Raw genomic sequence first — 25765 nt, forward strand, 5'->3', positions numbered from 1 at the left:
TGCTAATGTGGCAGGCTGCGGAAACAGAGAGAAAGCTCAGCTGTTTTACAGCCTTGTCATGACCCGCCATATCCGACAGTCTGAAGCCGTGGGAAGAAAGCCAGAGCTGGCGTTCACAAACTATCTATCCGCTCGGACAACCGAGCCAAGCTGATCAAACTTCCTCCCACGTTCCAACTTCGGATAGAGTCTTCCTTCTCTCTGGTCTCAGCTGACAGCTTCTCATTTAGATGCTGATGCCTGACAAATATCAAACGCAACATATGATGAATATAGAACATGTACTGGAGACTGAAGGACAGGGATAACAAGTATCGGTGTCTAAAATCGCAACTCTTTACCATACAGATGAGGATTAATATACATGTAAATTAGCAGCACTACACCGTTGAAGCCAAACAAGCCAAACAACTTTTGAAAGCAGTGTTAAAAAATATCTGAATTTGTGGCATTCCTAATTGAATGAAATTGTTAAGAGATTCTGAGATACTATGCATAGCAAAGTACGCATTAACCCACGTTCACACTCGCAAGCGACGTTCACACTCGCAGTGGATGTGTAGCAACCCGAGCTGGGCACTTGAGTATTGCAATTCGAGTCTGAATCACACGAAAAAGTGGCACAAATCTACACTCCAGACTTGGCTTGCTAATCGTTCTTAAGGACAATGATTTGTAGCTTGTGAACAATACGTTTATTTGCCCGCGTCTAGTTGCTTTATTTTGTTTACTTATTATGGGCTACAGCCTCCTCCGTAATGTCCCCCCTCCTGCTCAATCTAGTGATGCATCACAGCATGCGCCGTCTAGCGCCAGCGTAAACAGAGTGGTGCATCATGGCTTCGGCAGGAGCGCCATACGCGGCAACAGAAGGATTGCAATGTGAATGTGGGAAGGAAATTAGACATTAGACACTGTATTGACAACACTGAACTTCATAACACACCTGAGAACCTCAAGACAGATTTGTTTTGTTTACATTGGTATCAGAGTGATGTTAGTGCCGTTAACGAGACTTCCTTCTGCTCCACATCTGTAAATATTAGCATTTACTCCCGCATATTTATGGAATAATTATCAAAGGTGGTTGTTCTTCCTGCTACCTCTGGCAATACCAGGACTAAATATTTACATCTACTGTTCATTTTAGTAAAGCTAACAGTTATTATTTATTTGACTATTTATTATTTATGTAGATGTCAATAATGGCTATCATGGAAAAAGTGATCTGTGGTATGGTATGATTGTTGGCACCAATTGGGTTGGTTTAAGTATTGTTATATCTGTTGATCTCCTGCGATTCTCCTGCACAACCATCTCTAGAGTTTACTCAGAATAGTGTGGAAAAAACATCAAGTGAGTGACAGCTCGATGGGTGGAAATGCCTTGTTGGAGAAAATGGTCTGAGGAAAATGGACAGATTGCTTCAAGTCAACAGGAAGGACACAATAACTCACAGAATCTCTCTTTAAAAAACAAACAAAAAACCAAACCTTGATGTGGATGGGCTTCAACAACATAAGACCACATTGAGTTCTATCTCTGTTCCGTTCCTGTCAGCCAACAACAGGATTCTGAGGCTACTGCAAGGACAGACTCACAAAAATGAAACAGTTGAAGATTAGGGAAAAACTGCTCTTTTTCCAGTCATCTGTTGTCAAGCTCCAGCGATCTCCTCTGACTCCTCAGATTCCTGACCGTTGGTGACAGGAGTGGAACATGATGTGGTCATCTTACTGTTCTTGCTTTGTTCATTGTTATTATTTTTTTGTTTAGACAAAAAACAAAAATGGATTGTCATATTGGACCTTAATGATCCTTAATGTGTAAAAATGTAAAAGTGTAGTATCAAAACAAAGACATTCTAATGACTCAAGTGTCATTTTGTAAAAAAGATTTTCAGCCATTTCTTCTGTAAAAAGATATTCAGCTGTTCTACTGTGTGTATTTTTTCCCTTTACTCTGAGCAATACTGCACTTTATCATTGCTATACAGTTAAAGTTCCCATTTCCTTCTCAAGTAGATTCTGTAGAGGTAGTACTTGACTTTGACTCTAATCTAAAGACTGAAGACTTGACTTAGACTCTAAGCTAAAGACTCAAGAGTTGACTTAGACTCTAATCTAAAGACTGAAGACTTGACTTAAACTCTAAGCTAAAGACTCAAGACTTGACTTAGACTCTAATCTAAAGACTGAAGACTTGACTTAAACTATAAGCTAAAGACTCAAGATTTGACTTAGACTCTAAGCCAAAGACTTAAGACTTGAATTAGACTCTAAACTAAAGACTCAAGACTTGACTTTGACTCTAACCTAAAGACACAAGACTTAATTTAGACTCTAATTTAAAGACTTGAGACTTAACTTAGACTTTAAGCTAAAAACTCGAGACTTGACTTAGACTCACGTCTAAAGACTTGAGACAGCTAAAGACTCCAGACTTAACTTAGACTCTAATCTAAAGACTTAAGACTTGACTTAGACTCTAAGATAAAGAATCAAGACTTGACTTAGACTCTAATCTAAAGACTCCAGACTTGAATTAGACTCTAAGCCAAAGACTCAAGACTTAATTCAGACTCTAACTTAAAGACTCGAGACTTAACTTAGACTTTAAGCTAAAGACTTGAGACTTGACTTAGACTGTGCTGTGTGCAGGGCTCCGACGAGAAATGTCAGCAGCTATATATAAGTTCTAGCTAACTAATTAAACACTAATTAAACAATGCACTATGCAGATGCTAAAATAAGCATAAAAATAAGAAAATCAAATGTCACGCTGTCATTGCCAGTGTGAACGTAGTATTAGGTGTTAAAGGTAAAAGGTGTTGTGGTAAAAATATACCATTACGCACTGGCACGTGAGAGAATTTCACAATACATACAAAATGTGCTTTCCCAGAAATTCAAACAAGTTAGGATCAAGTTAGAACTTACAGCAGTACTGTATCAGGAAAAAGAAAGATTCTAATGCGAAACACAAGTAAAAATAAAGCCATGACTATAAAAAAAGGAGATAAAATGAAATAATGTGCAATGTGGGCTAAAATCTAATTGGCTACTTGTTAGATTGACAGTCAGATGTAAAGTGTGGTTACATAAGCTAGCAGTAAAGCAATTTTCATTTAACAGAGTCACTCCACTGAATGTGGATAACAGGCATGCTAAAATTGGTCTAATCTCACTCTTTATGAAATGTTTGACGGTGGTACAGCGGGTAGTCTTGCTGCCTCACAGTCCCCCAATTCAATTAGAATGTAAGCTGCTCTCTGTGGGAGTTTCACATGTTCTCCTCATGGATTTACTCAATGTTCTCTGGTTTCCTCCCACCAGTAGGTAGATTGGCTACTCTAAATTGACCTCCAGGTGAGTTATTTTGCAAATCATGCCCTTTGATTGATTAGTGACCCACCCAGGGTGGGATCCCACCTTGGGCTTAGTGTTTGGCCAAAACATTTATACATTTGGGAGGCACTCTTTTCCAGAGCAACTTAAATTTATTAAATTTATGCAACTAAGATATCAAGGTTTAAGAGTTTTAAGCTCAAGGTCCCAGCAGCAGCAGCTTGGCAGTGTTGGGAATTAAACTCAGGACCTTCCGAATATTAAGGACCTTGACTTAGACTCTAAGCTGAAGACTTAAGACTTGACTTAGACTCTAAGCTGAAGACTTAAGACTTGACTTAGACTCTAAGCTAAAGACTTAAGACTTGACTTAGACTCTAAGCTAAAGGCTCAAGACTTAACTTAGACTCTAACCTAAAGTCTTATAAGCTACTGTCTGTGGGAGTGTCACATGTTCTCATCAATTTCCTCAATGTTCTCTGGTTTCCTCCCACCAGTAGGTAGATTGGCTACTCTAAATTGACCTCTGGGTGAGTGTTGGGAATTAAACTCAGGACCTTTTAGATCTTAAGGAACTTCCAAGTCTTGACCCCTGATCTATCAGTGTGTACATTATGCGTCTCAGCTAGTAATTTACACTGATGGGTTTGTCTGATTGTCCCTCTGAACAAACCCTTAAAGGACATATGCACGACCCTACAACATAGGGTTTCCCATTTAGAACGAAAAGCTTGAAACAATAATAACCCCTTTACTCCCCACTCCCCCAAAAAAGGCTTAAGGTTTCATTTTCCTTAAAATCTACTCAAGTCACTAGAGGCAGAATACTTCATCTGGCTCCTGAGAGAGTGCTGGTGTAGCGCTTAATACTATCTGCTGGCACTCAGAGGATGGAATTCTGCCATGTGCTCCTTATCAGCCTCCCCTGCTTCCTCTCCTGCTTTCCGCCTGTCTATCTTCCTCTCTGACAGGCTCTCTTCCAATAGGCTTGCTATCTGACTTGTAGACGACTCATTAGCCATCTGCTGAAACATGCCACGCACTGCTCAGAGCAAGGAAATCATTTCCCTTCAACACCGGAGTACTCAAATTTCGCTTTGGATTCAGTTATTGCCCAAGAGAGAGCCTCATGTCACACTCCATCCTTTATGAGCTCCATCTTACACTCTAATACTAGTTCATATTTGAGGACGGCAGCAATCTAAAGCCCCCTCCCTGAACACAACATACTTCAATGGATCAACAGGCTTACAGTGGCGAGAAGGTTAGGTGGAGGTGAAGCTCCCTTCAGCCCTGCAGATCAGGAACGGTATATCCAAGAACAACAGCGCTTATTAGACGTATAGCTGATTTAGGATTTGTGGATCTCCAGTGGGTGACACGGAGCTGTTGATGGCAGCCAAGGAAGAGTGGGGAGAATGAGTAATCTCTTCAGGGCAGCTGGTAACGAGCAGGCGGTGCCATGAGCCAGAGGAGAGATCGCCTGTCAACAGGCTGTCCCTGCAGGCTAGTGTACAAAACACCCAGCTCTAATCCCCAAATGCCAAACATCCTGCAAAACAAGTCTGACAGTCTGGGTTGTGGTGATGGCCGGGGGCTTTTGAGCATCATGAACGTCCTGCACACATGCTCTTTTCAATCACTGCTGACATTCAACACTCCAAATTGGGTTTGTTTGGCTTGGTCTCTATACACAAGGAGCCATTTAGTGGAAACAAGCAGTGAAGTGTATAATAAGTAATGCACTATAGTAATACACTTAATTCTAGACACAATTTCTCTGAAGCTGCATTTCCCTTGCAGGAACCTTATCAGCAACCAAGGAACTTTGGTGCATTTTTTTTTTTTTTTTGAGAAAGCAGGGCTTTATTCCTTGGTTGTATTTCCACAAAATTTTTTCATCCCATCTCCAGAGAAAATACTTTGCTGAGGACCAGAAAATGTCAACTGTAATGGGCAGTTGCTTAATGGTCAAATGCCACCTTTACAACATCTAATCCTCTTATCTAGCATTCTAAAAACCTGAGTTCAACTAACAACCATTTACTTTTATTGTATCACAAGTGGTGATACAAGCATGTGCACAATTGGTGTGTTAACTGTGGCATAATGGAGAAGCAGAAACACTTTTGCTTCTACACAAGCGGTGAGTCAGAAGTGGTGCATAAAAAGTAAGAATGAAGAAAAACAAACCTTTTATCAACCTCTTTCCTGTAGGCTCCTTCTACATTTTGCTGCATACTGAAATGTATTGCTTTATTCACAAATGTCTCGACAGTTTGCTTAATGTACTCTTAGTGTGAGGATAAATGAGAGTGTCATACAATAGATGTGTTCCAGGAATCGTGGTCATTATACAGAAGCAGTTCAAGGTACAGGCTGTGAAATCCTGCGAAAAACACACATGCGAGTGGGCAGATTCGACTTCGTTGTGGTCAGATGTGGGCAGTCAGACATGAAGCTGGGGAAAAGAATGGCCATGTTCTGTAACATGGGCGTGTATTGGATGCTTTGTCAATGCTTCACAACTTCATTCATTCATCTCACTTCGGTTTAATTGACTTGTTTCTTTATCTTTTATTTTGGAAAATATATCCACCTAAGCTTGTTAGAGAATATTTCATGGAGGTGCAATAAAAAAAAAATGAAAAAGGTTCTGGTTAGAATTCCTTTGTGGGGTTTTAGGCACTTCTCTAGTGGAAATATAAGCCAAGAACATATACACGATCTGAAGTTCTTGATAAAGTGCCAGAACTCTTTAGATCCTTATGGAATTGCATGCAGCAGCACTACATTGATTCCAGTTTGATCCCATTTGCCAGTATAGCAGATTAGATCAACAGAAAACACTCCAGTATCCCTTACTACTCAAATATTCCCTCTCTCTTCAGATACACCGATCAGGCATAACATTCTGAGCAGTGAGAGGTGAAGTGAATAAGACTGATGATCTCCTCATTGTAAGACCTGTTAGTGGGTGGGATATATTAGGCAGCAAGTGAACATTCTGTCCTTAAAGTTGATGTGTTAGAAGCAGAAAAAATGGGCAAGCGTAAGGATTTGAACGAGTTTGAGAATGACCAAATTGTGATGGCTAGACCACTGGATCAAACCCTAACCCTAACCCTAACCTGGTCTGCAGTGGCCAGTATCTATCAAAAATATCCATTACGTCCTGTAGGTCCTTTAGGTCCTGTAAGTATCCTTTAGGTCCTGTAGGTTGCGAGGTGGGGCCTCCTTAAATGATCTGCTGCTAACATCTTGGTGCCAGAAACCACAGCACACCTTCAGGGATCTAGTGGGGTCCATGCCTCGAGGAGTCAGAGGGGACCAACACAATTTTAGGCATGTGGTCATAATGTTATGCCTGATCAGTGTATACTCCTGCTATATTCACTGATAAGTTGCAAAAAGACCTAGATTCAATGCCGGAGCAGCCCAAAGTCTCTTCAGATGGACCTGGAGTTTTATGGTAACATATTAACATATTTTTGAGTTACTACTAATACTCTGTGTCTTCCCATTATCTGGACCAAGGTTGAATCTAGCCTGGAGAACTTACAGGGATCTGTCCCTGCAATGAAGGTAACTCCTCTCCACTATGAACAAAATCATATCAGCCCACTGCTTCTAGCTGTCACACATCTGCTTGCTCAGCTGGTGGGCTGCTGATTGGAAGTGGAGCTATAAATGAGGTAAACACAGGGAAACATGCTAAATCTATAAACGAAGTAAACACAGGGAACCCTGGCTGACCTAGGGATACTACATCTATCCAAATGTATGTATTGGCACCTGTTCGTTACACCTCAAAATGTTTCCACAAAATTGGATACACTCAATTGTCTAGAATGTACTTGTTCCTTCAAGACAATGCCTCTGTGTACTAAGTGAGCTCCATAAAGACATGATTGGTTGGAGTGGTCTGTACAGAGAGCCCTGACCTCAAACCCACTGCAAAGAACAGGAACAGAATCTTCTCCAGGGCTTCATGCTGGACACCAGTGCCTAATGTGGTTAAATGGACACAAACTCCTATATCTAGTGGAAAGCCTTCCCAGAAGAGTGGAGGCTCTTCCAGCAGCAAAGGGGGAACAAATCTATATTTCTTCCCATGGTTTTCTAATGGGATGTTCAATACTCAGGCGTCCACAAAACTTTATCCATATAGCACACCTCTGTACTTTGAGGACTGTATTAATTAAGTGTAAATAATATATTTAGCTCTTTAGGGGAGGGAAAGAGCTCTGAAACATTAATCAAATAAGCACTTCTGTTACACCACAAGAACAGAAGGACTAAAAAGTACGCCTTCTCTTTTCTCAATGAGTACAAACTGCGGCTGCTAAAGTTTTCCGAGACTTCTAAAACGCTAATATTAATATTACATATCTCATTTCAAGATCAGATGCATTTGGGTGGGCTCTCATATGCATTCTGTGTTTATTGCTCTCAAAGCATCTCTAGGGATACTTAACATGCCCTTGAATTTCCTATTAATGTTACAAGTGGTTGTGAAATTGCTTTGAAGCACCATTAAAGCCCTATAGAGAATGAATTATAACTACTGAATGGGTGTATTTCAGGCACAAATGCTGTATCTGCCCTCATCTTTACTCTCCTCTCTGTAAACTGAGCTCATGCTTAAAGTCAGCACAGCTCTTATTTAATAATCCAGCACACCCTGGTTTCTGATTTGAACTCTAAAGTTGATGCTGTTTGGCAGAAAATAGATTGCAGATTTCTGGAAGGACAATAACACTCATTAGGCTTCTAGCAACTAATCTGACTGAAATAATCAGCGTGAATATAAGAAACGGCTAACCCAATGCGACAGTCTTTGCTACAGTCACATTCAGCTATTTGCCACGGCTGCCTTTCAATTTAGCCGCTTGCCATTATTTTCGGGGACGGTTTTCGTTTAAGGAATTCCTTTTGTGTGGCTGATGTGGGTAAAAGTGTTTGAAATGTCTCCATTGTTACTCTTCTTAAATATATAAAAGATGTGAGAGAATATAGCTGGTGCAAGACAGGAGCATGACATTCTTTTCAAAATAAAAAAAAATAATAAAATAAAGATATCGATGGGGGAAAGAGAGAAAAAGAGACATTTCAATTGTCATTTTTTTTACAGGGCCGTATTATGTCTTGCAGCATAGGGTCTGCATTTAAAAGGCTGACAAGTATTCATCTTCTGTGCTCTCCCTGTGAAGAAGCCTCCCATCCTTTGAAATAGGCTGTCCTACTTTTTGTGTCAAAGCCAAGAGGTAAGATTATAATGATGAGAGAAGCTGATGTTAATAATGGGATGTTTCTTAGGCTATCTGATAAGAGACAGCTGTCTGGCTGGGGAACACGGAGATAGCACCGATTAAAGACAAATATATCTTTCCAGTTCACGGACGAGGGTTGCCCAGAGAGGCTGACATTTAACCGGGCAGCTCGTCGTGAGCACCCACCAAGCTCACCTTCCTGTTTGCTCACAAACACTGCATGTTAATAGGTGGCACAGCACATGACCTTCACACTTAATCAGAGCCCAAAGATAGCCTGGACAGCTAAGGCTCTCTCATTAGTTCCTCCGCCCCAACCCCCTTCCTCAAGCTAATATGCGATGGGTTTAAAATAGCTAGAATTAAACTGATTACATGCCACGACATTCGGCAGATATTCCAAAGCTCTTAAAATGCCTAAAATGGTCATAAAGCCAGTAGGCATCTGGCACGTTTCCCAGTATAGCATTTTACTTTTTTTAAAAAATTGAGGGTGTTCCTGTGCTGTGAAGATCTTCTCTGATGATTCAGTGCTTCCTGAAGGTGGAGCAGTGGAGCTAGTGAGCATTGAGGAGGACTCAGGTGGCTGATGTGGACTTGTAATGAAACACTTCCCTTTACATCGCAAGCAGCTGAATATAGCAAAAGTAGGACAGAGCCTGGATTTGTATTCTTGGTGTGTTCCCCATTTGATTCCCTTCTTCATTCTCTTCTTGTGGTTAAGCTCTATGCCACGTTATACTCTCACGTTTCACGTCACTCCGCATCACGCATTCTGATGGACTGTGGCACGCTCAAGTGCGCTAACCTAAAGGTAATTGGCTTCGTTCTCATTTCATTTGTTCTAAAGCTGCAACACTGGAAGGAACGCTCTTCAGTCTCCAGTCATAGGTTCCGTCTTTTAGATCAGTTTTATTTCTCTTGAGAGGTTTCTTTAGCTTGATCTTAGGTGGCGGTCATATGGATGGACAGTCAGGACAGAGAATTTGAAAGCTGGATGTGGAGCAATAATTGCCTTGATTTAAACGACTGTCTAGACATTCCAGTCTATGATCATGGTTTTCTTGAGAACAGAGGTGATGGATCTGCTCTTCAAATCGTTGAGCTACGCTCCACTGGCTCTTTTATAGCGAATTTAGGGCCTCACTTAACTGATAACTAATGCATAACACATACACAGCTAATGTAAATCAAATTGGTACAAATGTTGGGAAAAAGGAAAGAGTGTCTTGTATCAGAATCTGAGCTGAGCCTTAAGAAAAATCCAGGGCTGAGTCTAGCCTGAAGGTGTAGGACGGGTTCAGGAAAAAAAGGGGGGAAACCTAAAGTAGACAGCCTCACGGTCAAGTTATAACACAGCCATCAGTAATGTAGCTGCCAGAGACATTGCAAAGGCATGTGTGGCTGGGGATTGGCAGAGGGTAAGTTAGGGTCACTACAATGTACAGTATATGTGTACCCTATAGGTATATCTGGGTGTTGACCTAGCTATTACAGCACATTCTCATAGGAAAAATGGTAAGGGTGTGTGTGTGGGTGTGTGTGTGTGTGTTTTAAACGTCTCAAGGTTCCAGATACAGGTGCAATTTCAAAAGAAATAAACTATAAACAATGTTTGACAAAATAAATGGTAGGGTTGAATTGCTTCACTCTATAAACCAACGTTGCTTCCGAATACTGCAATACGCTCCCCTGTAAAAGCATGTCAGATTGACTTGTCTATAAGCTTCTGCACTGACTTTGCTGCAACTTTTCAGTTTCAACAAGGAAATGGCAAGTCACCTTGTAGTTTGCCCTCGCGGTTTCCTTAATGCATACCAGTGCAGCTCTGCAGTCATGCCACAGGCGAAACACTCCTTCCCCAAAGGCACTTCATCTCATATTCAGAGCACAGAGAGTGGCGACTCCGGGTTAGCGCCTGACAGTGGGCCCTGCATATCGGACGACCATAAATCATCTATGGCTGCAGCTCAGTGGACTGAGAACCCAACGAGCACATCCAACTTATTTTCGTCCTGGCTGTTTCTGCTGATTCTGAGCAAGGACGGTAGAAACAGCCTAGCCTCAGGCAGGCAGTTTGGAAGAATATTGTATGGGAGAGAAGGAGTTTGCATTAGCACTCTGGAATTAAGAACATGGCTCTTCAGCACAGCTACAATCTACAAGGAAGACAGTCAGGTCTTCTTTCGTATCATACGAAAAATGTCTGTATCAACACATACAGAGAACATTATTGAACCTGGACATCTTTTCCATGCTACACACGTACACACAGCTCCAGTTATAGTTCCAAATAAAAGCAATGATGAATTTCGGAAAGCCAGAAGGTTAAATAGGAGTGTGTACTGGTGTTGGCATCTAAGGTATGAATTCTTCAATTCTCAAATATATACCAGTTACCATGGAAATAAGTTATCATTTGGAAAAAAAAACCTGGTTATCCTTGAAATACCATACCACAGCTCTTCAGCACAGCTACAATCTTCGAGGAGGACAGTCAGAGAGTCCTTCTTCTGTAGCTTTGTGCATAGAAGTATCATACAAAAAGAAGAATCTGTATCAACACACCCAGAATCCACTAGTGCTCACAGATATGATTATTAGAGCAAACTTAACAGTCCTAGCTATTCCACAGAAGCATTGTTCCAAGAATAGATGTGAGAAAGAAGCAGATGTTTCTCTGAATTACTGGTTCACACTTTCATGCTTTTTCAAATTTACTTTTACTAAGATATCTTCACTGCATTACATTAATTTAGGGCTGCACAATTGATTTTGATTATGATCTGAAATGTGGTTGCAGCATTGCTGAGCTTTGCTACAGTTTGCGAAATTTCTAAAGTGATATTGATCATTAATGGTTCAACAAAATCAAAGCTATTAGCTTAATGGAGTTGGGAAATAACTGACGTTTGAGAGAAAGACCACATATGAAGCTCTATGAAATTCCTGCACCCAATACTTCCCAGTCTTCTCTCTATTCTGCAAAGCAAATACCGCCCAATACCCAGCCCAAGCTCTCGGAAATCGCTTCACCTTAGAAGGTCTACAGTTAAACTTCAGGCAGAGATTCACTGATCGCTTTAACCAACACTTACACACTTGCTCAATCATGCAATTAACCAACCAACAATTCATAAAATCAGGCCCAGAGCTTCAGTTATTGTTCACAGAAAACACCAGAATGGGGAAAATGCGATCTTAGTCTGTTGGATAGTATACAGAGGGACCCAAAAAATGTATACACATTTCAACATGAAAAATACATGCATAAATATTTTATTACTAAATTTATATAAAGATCAAAGGGCAGCTGTAAGTCATGTTTGAATTATGCAATCACATTAGGTGCTCAAAGTGGTCACCATCAGCATCCAGACACTTCTGATTTCGGTGAACTACTGTAAACACTTGAAAATGATCTTGTTTTGCTCGATGGCCAAGCATGCCTCCACCATTTTCTTTGGCTCTCTTCTGACAATCACAACTCCGTCGTTGATAGCCTCAACGATGGTCAGATTTTTATAGGAAACATAATACTACACATCAGTCAATTTGAGTCTCTACAGTTTACACAGAACGATGCAGAAAAGAAAAAAATACAGGGTTAGGATTAGGGTTAGTACAGTAAGAGGGCAGAAATGCCTTGTTGATGAATAAGGGCAGAGGAGAATGGCCAGACTCTTTTGACCAGACAGGAAATCAGAAATCAGTATCAGAATACTTAATTGATCCCCTCAGGGAAATTGTTAAGTTGCAGTTGATCACAGCACAATCTAAAAGTAGAATAAATATATAAGATTTAAAAATAAATATACATAGAAAGTTCAAAGTATACGTGCTGTACAGTGAATGAATTTCCAGTAGGTAGTGGAACTTCTGCATACGAATTTAATCGTTCTGGAGGCGAGTACTTTAGGTGAAAATTTGTAAAATTGGCTTGGCTTTACACTGAATGCTAACAAGTTTTGAATGGCTCCCGGACGTACGCGCAACTTAGCCGGCATTCGGTTTGGTTCGTTTGCATGCCGAAAATGCTTCGTATGCCGATCCAAATTTCCTGCAAAATTTCAATTCTTAAGGTGAAAATTCGTAAGGGAGGACATTCGTATGCCGAGGATTCACTGTACTTTAAATATACTGTTCAAAATATGTAGCAGCAGTGAAACAGTAAAAGGCAGATATCAGATTATAAAGCGATGTTAACTCAGATAAACACTCTTTACAAATGTGATGAGCAGAAAAGCATCTCAGAACAAACAACTCATCAAACTTTGAGGCAGATGGGCTACAACAACCGGAAACTACAGCAGATTCTACTCTATTCAGCCCAGAACTGGAATCTAAGGCCAAGCTATACAGCTGAAGATTGGACAAATCTTCATGTCTGGTCTTTTTCCAGCTGCCTTGTTAGAATCACGACTGACTCAAGATTACTAGCTCTCTAGAAAACTTGGAAAGGCCGTTAGTTTCCTGAGTATGAACTGGCCATTGCTAGTCCAACTGAAGACATGTTAAAGTTAGCTAGATCCTTGTCAGTCAGTTCAGTTCAATGCAATTTTATTTGTGTTCAAGTTTAATATTAGACAAAATGTTCAAGATTAATATTAGACTTATATTTAAATTTATTTGTATTTATCCCTAATGAGCAAGCCTGAGGCAACTGTAGCAAGGAAAAAAAAAAACCCTTACCGTTAGGAGGAAGAGGAAGAAACCTTGAGAAGACTCAAAAGGGAACCTTATCCTCATTTGGGTGACACCGGAGAATGTGAATTATCATAAATATTGGAGAGTGTGATTATGAATAATGTCCTTTCTAGAGTCATATACAGTCAGTTGGAGTTGTGTAACCAGGAGCTCCTAAATTAGCTCAACATCTGAGTTTATTATAGATTATAGATAGACACTCACACTGAAGAGATCCCATGGCCTTATCTACAACTTACATAGCCGGCCACTTTTCTCTTTAGCTTCAGTGCAGTTGCACTATACCTTTTGTAAGGCCTCAATAGATCCCCCCAATAGATGTTGGAGCCCACCCACCTCAAGGTCTGACATTCTGAGATGCACTTCTGCTCACCACGTTTGTACAGAGTGGTCATCTGAGTTACTGTAGCTTTTCTGTCAGCTCTGACCTCTCTTACCAACACGGTGCTTTCGTCAAGCTCAGTGAATGCTTTTTTCTTTATTGCACCGGTCTGAGTAAACTCAAGAGACGGCTGTTGGTGAAATTCCCAGGAAATCAGCAGGAATATTTAAATCAGCCTGTCTGGCACCATGTTCACAGAGATTACATTTTTGCCTTTTCTGATGGTTGATGTGACCGTCACCTGAAGCTAGTGGAACATATCTGCATGATTTCATGCATTGCCCTGTTGCCACATGATTGGCCGATTAGATACCTGCATAAATGAGTAGGTGTACAGGTTTTTCTAACAGAATGCTCCATGAGTATGATGAAATACTGTAGATTATTAAACTTACGAGGAATTGAACAGTTGATATATAAAAATGTACCAGTTGCCTGTATCTTCATAACAGAGCACTAGCCAGCATGTCTGATGACTTTCAGTAAACAAATGTGCATTAGGCAGCTCAATAAGAGCTGAGAAGTCATATCTCAAGGAAAGATCGATGTCTAACTAGTGTATGTTGCTTCCTGTAATAAAAATGAAACACACTCTCTTGATTTGTTTACATTCGGAAGCAAATTGTGAATTGCTCACATATCTTATGTGGCCCACAGCGTCAGCGAACAAACACAGCCAGATGGAAACATGGCACGCATTTTGTAAAAATGACCTGACAAATGCAGAGGCTCAATGAGAGCATCTTAAAATGTATCATAGGAATGCTAAAATGGCTATTTCAGTGGCAACAAAAAGCAGTCAGGCATGTGCAAATGGATTCGAGCGGTGTATTAGTGTGAAACACATTCACAGCACAATGCATGATAAGATTCTCGCTCGTTACTGAAAGAATCAACAGACTTTTAGGAAGACGAACAAAAAAACGAAAATCATTTGGAGACTCGACTAGAATCAAACAAATTTATGAATCCGTTAGTTTCTCTTACTAATGTGCTTTAACAAAAGAGACCATCTTAGCATCTTATCATGACCTATCGTGATAGAAACTTGAAATATGTCAGATATACCGCATGTCAACAATTCAATAAATCTTCATTGTATGGTAGGATGAATTATTAATATTAACATAGTATTGAAGTATGAGTTATTCAGGACATTTTAAAACCCATTGAAATACTTGCTACTTCTCCTGAATGACCAAAAATGTCCAATAAAAGCCAAAGTTACGCTGCTTTGCACGGCTTTCTAGCCTCCATTTAGTGACACCGAATTATGAATACTCCTAGTGGCCAAAACTTGGAACAACAAGAAGTGCTACTAGAGGTCCATAGGGGCCAGAATCACGGTGCAGCATGCTTGCTCATAAACATTTACAGTGGCCAGGACAGTCTGTTGGGGTTTTATGCCAAATTGGACTATTTTTAAAATACTCCATGGCCACCAAGATCTTGTTTTATTGCAAATAATTTGAAAAATACATTTTAGGCTATGTGGATTTATATTTTAAGCTATTAATCTAATAGATGTTTAAGGTGCTGTCAGTATGTCCAGTTGTGTCTGAAGTAGCTAAAGTTCTGGGTTGACGATTGGACTACTGGGGTTCAAGTCCAGGACTGCCAATCTGCCATTGTTGGGCCCCTGAGCAAGGCCCTCAGCATTTACTGCTTCCGTACTGCTTACTGCTATATTAAGAAGTGAAGTGAAAAGAAGGAATTTCATTGTGCTGTGATGTATATTGTGACAAATAATGGCTCTAATGTAGTACTGCACCACTAAATCCTGTGGTGTAGCATATAAACCACTGCTGTAAGGGAATTATCAAGCTCAAATATATTTGCATTCAAGTGGAACTATTGTACTTGAAATCTCAATGAGATGGTTCAGTAAACCCACAAATCATAACTAATCTATGATTGATTTAATTTGCCCTGCAACATAAGTATAAATTGAATCTGTGTAATAAAAATTCAGTGACTAATTATATGACACATGTAATTAATAAAGCTTCATTAATGAAACCCTTTTGCATAAAAGCTCACAAGTGTAACATTGTGTAAGACCCATTTTAGCATGCTTTGAAGAAATAACTACTTTGGTGATCTGCTGTATAACTAGAATATTATTGAACCTGGACATTTGTTTTTCTCGCTAGCCAAGTTCACCCAACCCCAGCTTTAGCTCCAAATAAAAGCCATGATGATTTTTGGAAAGCTGTTCCGAATAAAACAAAAAGGTTAAATAAGAGTGTATACTGGTGTTGGCATCTGAGGTGTGAGATTCTTCGATTCTCAAATATATACCAATGTTACCATGGTAATAAGTCATCATTTGGAGAAAGCTGGTTATTTTGAAATACCACAGCGTAATTATTCCAGTACCTTGTCTGTAGAAAATGTCTTCGGTAGAAATTTGTCTTCAAGTGGAAGAAAATAGCTTCACAAATGTAATACCTGCCCTACAGTTGTGTTCATTTGCACATATATGAAATATGTAAAAACATGTAAATTATTTAAAAAAAAAAGAGAGAGAGAGAGAGGTAGAGAGAGGGAGAAAGGACATACTTATTTTCTTGACCATTTTTGAGGAATTTTTCACACTTTTTAGTATATTATTGTTGTTATGTCTTGCTGAGCCATCCTGTTTGTGTTACATAATAAGAGTAGATCAGAGTTGCTAAAAAGATGGAGAGAAAAAAATGCTGAGTCAGTGTGCAATGCTTTAAGGTTGGAGCCCACTGTTTCAGGAACAGGTGCTCCTTTAATTATGAGGCAAGGCACTGCCATTTGACAGATTTTCCCTCAGTTTTTAATCATGGCACATCTGTCCAGGGGATACACACTGCTAAAAAGACTGATTTCCCCTGAGGAGAGCCCCCCGCCCCTTGCATCTGTTCCTCAGCCCAAAGTGCTCCACAGTAAGTCAAATGTGAGATGGATGCCCTCGGCCTGAGGCAGAACGGAGAAGTTTGGCACTGCAGAACCTCCAAGCGCTGCAATATTTCAAGGCGAATTGTAACATGTAGTCATGAGTGTACAAGTTGTGCAAGTATGGAAGCAGGCTGATGCACATGATAGGAAGATCTGTCTCACCATCACTGACTCTTCTAGACAACATCTAGTCCATCTAGTAAAAACAACAGGATATTTATTCTCCGTTCGTCTGAAGGTGACAAACCCCACAGTATCTTGAAAGATGGGAGTCTGTGGGCAATCTCATACTGATGCCTATGAACTGGTCTAAAACAAATGGCTGTCTGGAGCAAGAGCTTCTGTCACTGCTGAGAGCTAGGCATGGGTATGAAGACACAAATGATCTATTGTTATATTAATCAAAACCCATAGTGTGATTGAGATATATCCACTGGGCAAGATTTTTCAGCTATTTAATTTCACATTTTTAAATCCTTTTCTGGGCTAGAGTCATGTTCTACTGTCTCAACACCTTCATCTCATTCCATTCACCATCTCCAACACACCTGATTCGAGTTAACTATCAGCTCGTCCTGAAAAATTAAATAGTGCAGAACAGGGGGTACTCCAGGACCAGGGTTGGGAATCTGTGTTCTACACACCTCCTGCAGCTCTGCTGCAGCATATCTCTCCCAATGCTTGCTTATACTGAACTAACCCAGCCTCACAGATCAGAGAGCTCCATTAATCCATCAGCTTCCCCCTGACAAGTGGGGTGGTGAACCCCCATGGCACCCTCATTCCAAAATGCCTGTGAGATGATGGAGGCCAGAGTCTCAGTGAAGATCGATACACAGCCACCCTGGAATACCAAACCACTCTGCTGCTCATTACTGGCAGTGAGAGCGGCTGGTCTGCTGATGGCACCACCTCATTCATCAGCCCACGCCTTCCTGCAGGTCTCAGACTCTGTGGGCGAGAAAGTGGCGCCAAGCATCAGCAGCCTGGAGCCAGGTAGAGCTAGAGGGATGGGACACTGCGGGGATACTATGACAGGACACGGATAAATGCCTGAGAGGTAGAACACCCTAAAGATTTTATGTCCTCAAGCTGTGTGGTTTCTCTTGTTGAATCCATGTCACGGCTGTACTTATGACCAAATGAATTATGTGTCCTTGTTTCTAATTTCTGAAGCAAACACCTCAGCATGAAGGACAAGTAGTGAGGTGAGAGCTGTGCTGTCCATAAAAGCAGGGGCCGAACCATATTGTAACCTGCTTTTTATGCTCACCATAAACTTTACAGACTTGCTTTTATTTACAACAGGACCTCATACATTATACACGCCAAATCACAGGTGCTTGATGGCGCAAAAATCAATGTTGAGCGATGTCCTTGTGTAGAGTGAGAATAAGCTCTGCGGCTAGGACTGCATCTAACGGAAAGACATTTTGCAGATGAGCCATCAAAACAGCCATCTGACAGAGCTCACACAAACCCAGCCTTTCAGCAGTAGAATGAAACATTGTTGAGTTTAAAGACTGCAACAAGCAAGGGGGAGGCTCTGATAACAAACGCCGCTCTGTGTATGGCCAAGCAGCTGCTGTCAGACTGTTTATTCCTGGACTGCTAAGGATGCTTCCAGTGCAAAAGTGCAAGCGTCGGACCAAATCTGTTATTTATCTGAAGATAGTCATGTTTTTTTTAACCTCACTTGAAATATAATTGTGAGAAAAATTGTGAAAAAAAGATTCATGGAGTCTTGATATACCACCATATTGTCACACCATCACAGGTCTATGTCATTTTAATAGAATCAAATATTATTGGCTGTTACTCTTTTCATGTTATGCAGATTAATATTCTCACCAGGCATTTCTAATCTTTCCAATGAGCTGCGTTATCACGTCATCTTATCTAGGCCAAATGACAAGGTTTATTTCCACATCTCATATATGACATGGCCTCAATACGGCTTCGTGATTATATAGTGCCTGAAAGCTCAACTTAAGATTTTATCCGACTTCATTTGCATTTTGAGTTTTTAGTTAAGAGGTCCTAAGGGTCCCCGAACCACATGTGGTATCTGCAGAAGTGACACCCTCATCTTAATTCCTCTTAAGACCAGCGCTGGATCCAAATGAACAAAAGTTACATGACTGTACATGAAACTTTTTTAATCTTCTACTAATTACGTGATAAGCTAAAATGGTCAGTTTTCATGTACCTGATTATCAAATGCCTTCATTATATGTTGAAGGAATCCTAAAACAGAACAGGCAAGTAGGGTTTCTGCGCGGACGTAAAGTTCAGTACTCACTATGTGTAGCTGAAGGAAGTCTCCCAGGCCCTGTGTGCTCTCCACCTGCACCAGGATGGCGTCTTTCAACTGAGTGCTAAAGCCCACGGCCAGCCGGTCAGCCCTGGTGCTCGGTCGCTCATTCGGTGCCCATGTGTATGTGATAAGAGCGCCTCCTTTCCCAAATATATATGTGGTCCCAGCTGGTAGAAAGAAATAGAGAGAGAGAGAGAGAGAGAGAGAGAGAGATGGATCAGTCTTTCGGGGAAAGGTTAAACAAGGGAGTGTTAGATAGAACAAACTTTAAAAAGAAAAGGTGCCAGGATGAATGATAGAGTGATAAGACAAGGTGATGGGAAAGAGCTCCTTCCACTTTTCACAGTCACTCTGTGCGGGGATTTAAATAAGAAAGAGATTAAAAAAAATCGTCTTTGACTTGCCATCTGTTCCAGCAGGCTTTGTGCAGTTAGGCTCATCCTTGATTTGGATGCTAGTTCCCAAAATATTACATCGGTGGCAAACAATCCATTGCCAGCATTGTCAATTGAGGGGCATGGCATCCTCTGCTGACTTGCAGCTTAACAGCCCTGCTGCTCATGAGAGTCGTGATCATTTTCTAATCAAACTTCATCTTAGTTTCTGACCTTTTGTGGGACTGCCTGTGCAGCCGAGCGCTAATATGGAACATTGAAGCATTTGGGCTCTGTTCTGTGACTGTGACACAGTGGTGTGAAGGCACATGAGGAGGTGACACGGAACTAGCGCCAGGCTCTAAGGGGTGGGAGAGATGGCTGGACCACCCGGTGTGGGCACAATGTTCCAAACAATCAGACATGCTACTGTGGAAGTCTGTGCTGCCTGGTTAAAGTCGAATTCTCCCAATTTATCTCAGACAATTATCTAACGTACACAATCAGGCATAACATTATGATCACCTGCCTAATATTGTGTTGGTCCCCCTTTTTCTGTCAAAACAGCCCTGACCCATCATGCAGTGTGTATTCTGACACCTTTCATATTAGCAATTTGAGCAACAGTAGCTCGTCTGTTAGATCGGCTCACACGGGCCAGCCATGATACGCAGTGCTTTAAGAATTTCATACATTGTGAACTGTCTATACAAACACACAAATACACACACATACACAGGGAGTAAAAGTAAGTTCATTATCTTAGAACTGCATTTAATTAAATAATACTCCAGTAAGGTAGAAATACAATTATTCAAGTATTACTCAAGTATATACTGTAGATATTGAACAAGGCACAGAAAACCATGAAGGACTGGGAAGCGCCATGAGCAAAAAAACAAAAATAAAAGCAATCGACTTTCTGCTGTCATTCACCTGATTCTTTCCGCCGTGTCTTTAAAGTTTCATGTCATCTGAATTCAACCCAATTGTGTTTACTTCATGTGGTAAAGACTTCTCTTCTGTTGTGCTGCCAGTTGGCAGGTGAAATAATCCATCATCCTTTTCCCCCTTTCTAACGCTATCTGTACAGCATTTTGCTTACATTTGCCATAAAGCACTTCACGCTCTGTTAAACACCTGAGCTCGCGTACATTGTCGGATCGAACCTGAGAGCTGGATTTCGGCACAGCCTGTCTTTTCTGGTGCCTGTGGTGGTATAAATGAGCTAAACGGGATAGGTGAGGGGAATCTAATTAGCTGATCTGGTGAGACTGGCTGTGGGAGACAGTGTTACACACCTGCTTCTAAAATCGACAGCTAACCTGTTGCCAGCATTGGGGCATGTAATGGAGCCCAGGGAGCCGACACCTGTTAGCGACACGTGGGCACGGAGAGTGCAATGGGCCTGAGACCAGAATGTCTCAGAGATAACAGGTGGGTTGAAGTGCAGACTATGGACAACAGGCGAGGACAGTCTGCCCTGGAACAGAGGGACTTGACCTGAAATGGCACTGTACAGAGCTCGACAGTCCTGTCCTATCCAATCTCACTGGTGGAAACGCATTGATCTGCGCACAACAGAAACTGAATGATGGGTCTGTTTATTTGGTAAATGGCGGGAGGTGGCCTTCATCTTATTCGGTATTAAGGCTGCTATAAGGCAATCAATAACTCCATCAATTCTCATATGACAATGTAGTCATTTACTGTGTCTCTTTAGACTTCATTTGCCCTTGAGGTTGATAAATGTACTTATTACATCCTAGTTTTTACTTTAAAGCCTGCCTCCTCCTTAGCTGTTATTTTGGGGGCTTTTTTAAAATCTTTTCTTTAGTCTGAAGTTACCAAATTGAAGCTTTCATTGCCTCATCTTCAAGGTTAAAGAAATGCAATGCACATTGTTCCTATATAGTTTCTTCTTTGCAACAGATAAGATTAGGACAATTCAGCTTTATCATAGCAGAAGTTACCTGATAGAAGTATTCACAATATATATATGTAACACTGGCCTTGAATCACTGCACTGTCTCAAACATTTTTTTTTAACTATGTGAGCAAACTATGTAAGTTCTGATTTCTGCAATAAGCCAATAAAATATCTTCACAGTTTCCGCTGAAGAAAAGGAACTTCCTATTTCTAAGATGAGCGTTAAGCTCCTATTACACAACAGTCTCTGCTGAATTCTGTTAATCAGACTGATAAGAAAGTGTTCATTACATTTCCTTGCTTTTATGAAATAAAATTGCTGCAGTATAAGAGGAATAAAACACCACCGTTATTAAAAAAAAACCTGATCAGCGTTCGTCACACGGCATTGTCGTTGATCACTTTCCTATAACAGCATGCGTCAACGTCTAAAGTTATGCATATCTCTTTATAAGCACTCTTATTATAGGGAAGACAAGTCAACAAAGACAACATAATTAAAACAAGTGAGGCACAAGCCCTAGAGAACCAAAAAAAAAAAAAATCTCATCAGCTAATTACTGAAGCCGTCATTGACTGTATTTTGGCGTGAAGAAGGAAAACACACATCTCTATACATCTGTAGCCCTCAAGGGCCTGAGTTTTGACATAATGACAACCCCCAGAATTATTCATGCTTGCAACCTCATTCTGTAGACTCAAAACAAGCCCATGACTACTGCAGATGTAGCAAAGCCCAGGCTTTAAAATCCTGACCGGTTAAGGATTTGTAAATGGTATTTAATTCGCCCGAGAGCAAATAATAAACACTGGCCACATAAACCTATTTGGAAAGGAAGGGACCTCTCAGGCAAAAAAATTCCATTTTCTTGCTTCACTTGCTCGCTGCGAGTGAGGTAAAAAAGCCTTGAGCTTTGAGCAAGATAAGGCATACAGGTTTACTCGTTCTTGCTTGCTACATTCCCACAGCTGTGTGCCAATCACACAACAACTTTCCTAAAGCTTTTTTGTGCAATTTGACAAAGGTAATACTTTTCCCCCCTGCTGGGTAATGCTGGTTTATAAGAAACACAGCTGTTACGAGCTACTGAGAAACAGGCAGCGTGAGAGGGGTTAGTCCAGATTACCAAACACACACCAATTTACAATGCTGATAAAAACATGGTGTGCGAGTTTACAGTAATTACCCATCTTCTCTTGAAATAGGGCCAAGTTTCTCATAACCTAAGAAGCTTATTGGTAATATATTAGTATACCATGATGATGCCCTTTCTAAAAAGGTTCCCATGAATAATTATTCCTCATTAGGCTGATTTACGTTCACCTTCAGCCAGAGGTACGGGATTAGGGTTAAATAAGGGGTAGTAATCAAGTAAAGAAATATGAGAGCAACTTTCTATTTGATTTCAGTGTCTGCTGGTGTCTTTAGGGCTTCTGTGAGACTTACCCATCAGATAAGGACAGTATATAGACTGATACTGGGGGATTTGGTGAGCACAGAGGTTATTTACTGTGTGCTACCAGCTTCTCACTGGGGGATATTGGAATCATGGCCAGTGGAGCATGTGTGTGTACCGGCTAAGTTCTTTTCCCAGACACACACCTAGTGGTTGGCCATCAAAGGGAGCCGTCTATAAAGCAACATAAAAGCAGAACGCAGGGAGAACCTATCCTGCTGTTCCCATCACTCCGAGAATAATCACTGCACAATTGTCAGCCATGCCCTCACACACAGCCAGGGGGGCTTTACATTACATCAAATTAAATACTGCAGATTAAAGGGCATACATTATGAAGAAGTCTCAGAAAACAGCACCGAATAAGTTTATCCATGAAGCCCTTTTCTACGGATTGTGTTACCAGCAAAGGTTTGTTTCGCCGTCTCTAAACACCCACTGCATGTTGCTGTCAGTAACTTCTGGAAACCTCTGATAATAATATATCTCTAGCTCAAGAAACCATAAATATATTGAAGTGTAGTCTTAGTTGTTAACCTTATTTGGCTTTCTGCCTGCAGAGAAACTCAGTCTAACTAAAAATGTCTAAACTCAGACTAGCGAAGTGTGTTACCACGCTCTGATCAAGGTGATGGATAGCTACAGACATGGGCCAGATTTGTAAATAATCATCGGATATCAAAATGTCTGTGATCCTCACAAAAATGACAAGAAATTTAACTGAAAGTACTGAATCGATCGGCAGTTATTATTTCAGCTCCAGTGCTAGCATGACCTGCAATCAGTAGACTGAAAAGAGGATGACGAGGCTTGAGTTTAAGAATCCGGTAAATATAAACAGTCTCTTTTATTATATTTCTGTAAAGCTGCTTTGTCCACTATTCTTCCTTTCGGAGCTAACCAGAGCTTAAAATGCTAGACATTTATTTTTGGTTGCTTCATGCGAAAAGAGAAGCCTGTAATTTTCAAAAAAATATACATAATAGAAAATGTCAAAATCCGATCACGTGAAGGGTTTTCCCAGGCCTCCACACACACTTGTGAGTGGGCTCTGCATCAGATATAGAGGTCTGGCAGGGGACATGATTCAGAACCTCAATGTAGTGATAAAATTAATCCAGTACAGGCTTTTGAAATGATGATTATATGATTATAACAAATGTCACTGCCCATCATTTGGGGCTCATTAATCTGTGAGTCAGTGCTTTTGACTGGGGTAATATTCTCTGTCAACAAATGCAAAAACACATACATCTCCCCATGAGAGGTGAACAGAAGAAAATATATATTTGCCTCGATCAATTTAATAGGCTTTAAGGAACAATCCTACCAGCGAAATATTATTGACAATACAAGCTGTACTGTATGTACATGTATATATAGAATATGGACAGCAAAAAAACAAACAAAAAAACAACAACCACGGAGCAGTTTGAGCTGCTTAGGATTCATTGCAGTCACTCTCATGTTTCTGAATGCAGCCAACATAATATTGACTCTCTCTCAAAATTCCCTGGATGCCATCGTATATTAACCTCCTACATTTCTCAGGATAAAGCTCTTCGGATAAACGCGCTTCCTACAGCACGGGAGTATGTGTTAAGACTTGATACCATAGTTCCACCTCCAGGCCGGTGTCGAAACACACCGGATCTTTAAGCGCAGGTTGTAATCCATGTTATAGGCATGTTATAGACATGTTATAGGCAGGTCTAATGGTAGAAAAGACATTTTTCAATCATGAGCTAGATTTTTAGCTTCCCCAATTCCATTTGATGTATAAGTTTATTGAAATTGTATAACATAATACATTCACACACACACACACACACACATAAAGAGCCTATAATAATATATGAAAGAAAAAAGATCAATACCGGGGTGGTGTGATGCCGTACACCAAAGATGATTATTTTTCCAATAACAGCACATCCCAAGGTAATTTATTTGTCTTATACCACATCAATTTCCCAACAGTGAATGAGTGGTTACTATAGAAACCATAAGAATAAACCTGCCATTTAACATACACCAGCACAGGAGACTACTCTACCCCTTTCTATTGTCTAACCAATCAGATAAAAGAATCTAAGAAAGGTGTGTAACAGTTTATCCCAGAAAGGGCTTGCTTTATATGTTTACTTAAATTCAGCAGGTATTTATTGCAGCTCAAGCACATTAGCAACAGACTCCTGTTTGCTGCTAAAGGACATGTTGAGCTTTTCTTTGCTTTTCAAATGAGATGTTTCCATGTCACAAATTGTTCACTTGTTCCCTCTCTCTCTCTCTCTCTCTCTCTCTCTCTCTCTCTCTCTCGCACCAGAAGCCTGTCAGTGCTGTATGTCTCTATGAAGCCCTGCAGGTGAGAACAGCTGTCTCCACAAACTGCACATCACCTCTCCATCACCTTACCCAGTTCAGTCGACTGTCTTGTCTTTTCTTATGAGGCAATGATTACATTCACAAGGAATTTTTTTCATCAAAATTCAGCTGCAGTAAAGAAGACAAAATCAATCTGAGATCAAAAAACAAAAACAACCAATTAGCAGGTTCTTACGAAGAACGAAGCTCAGCGTGAACATCTGCTAAATAAACAGAAACCCCGGGGCACTCCGACAGTCTAGATCCTTAATGCCACGGAACAATAGCTTGTACCTATAGTATACATTGTTTAGCCTCAGGTTCTTGGCTGACCTACTTACACTCGCAATGCTTTGATAAACATATCAGTTTGCGCTCACCAGCTCACAACCACACCCTTGATCCTCAGCTCTGTCACAACATCTAACTCCACGTCTCCATTCATCCTGATAGAACCCGGGCTGCCAAGAAAATACACCTCACAGCCTTTCATTAAGTACAGGACAGCGCATATTCACATTTAAGAAGCTATTCTGACTCAAAAAAAGAAATCCCTCTGCAGCACTTCCCTAAAAGCACTTTTGAACTGTCTTCATAAGCTTAAGCAGTCACTCCATTCTTCATATATTTTCATATAATTCATTATTTCAGTTCTCTTTCCATATAAAAAGAGGGTTTTTTTTTTCCGC

General features: G+C 40.6%; 1 protein-coding gene across 12 annotated transcripts in view; it reads right to left on the reverse strand.

The window, feature by feature from the left end:
* nrxn2a (neurexin 2a) overlaps window positions 1-25765 on the reverse strand; it is a 359408-nt gene that overhangs the window by 22648 nt on the left and 310995 nt on the right. For all 12 annotated transcript variants that reach the window (XM_058415329.1, XM_058415328.1, XM_058415327.1 and 9 more), the window contains one exon: window positions 18940-19121. In XM_058415329.1, the coding sequence (XP_058271312.1) occupies window positions 18940-19121 (182 nt within the window). The remainder of the gene's footprint in view (window positions 1-18939; window positions 19122-25765) is intronic.

Source organism: Hemibagrus wyckioides, linkage group LG18 (assembly GCF_019097595.1).
Source record: "Hemibagrus wyckioides isolate EC202008001 linkage group LG18, SWU_Hwy_1.0, whole genome shotgun sequence".
Lineage (NCBI taxonomy): Eukaryota > Metazoa > Chordata > Actinopteri > Siluriformes > Bagridae > Hemibagrus > Hemibagrus wyckioides.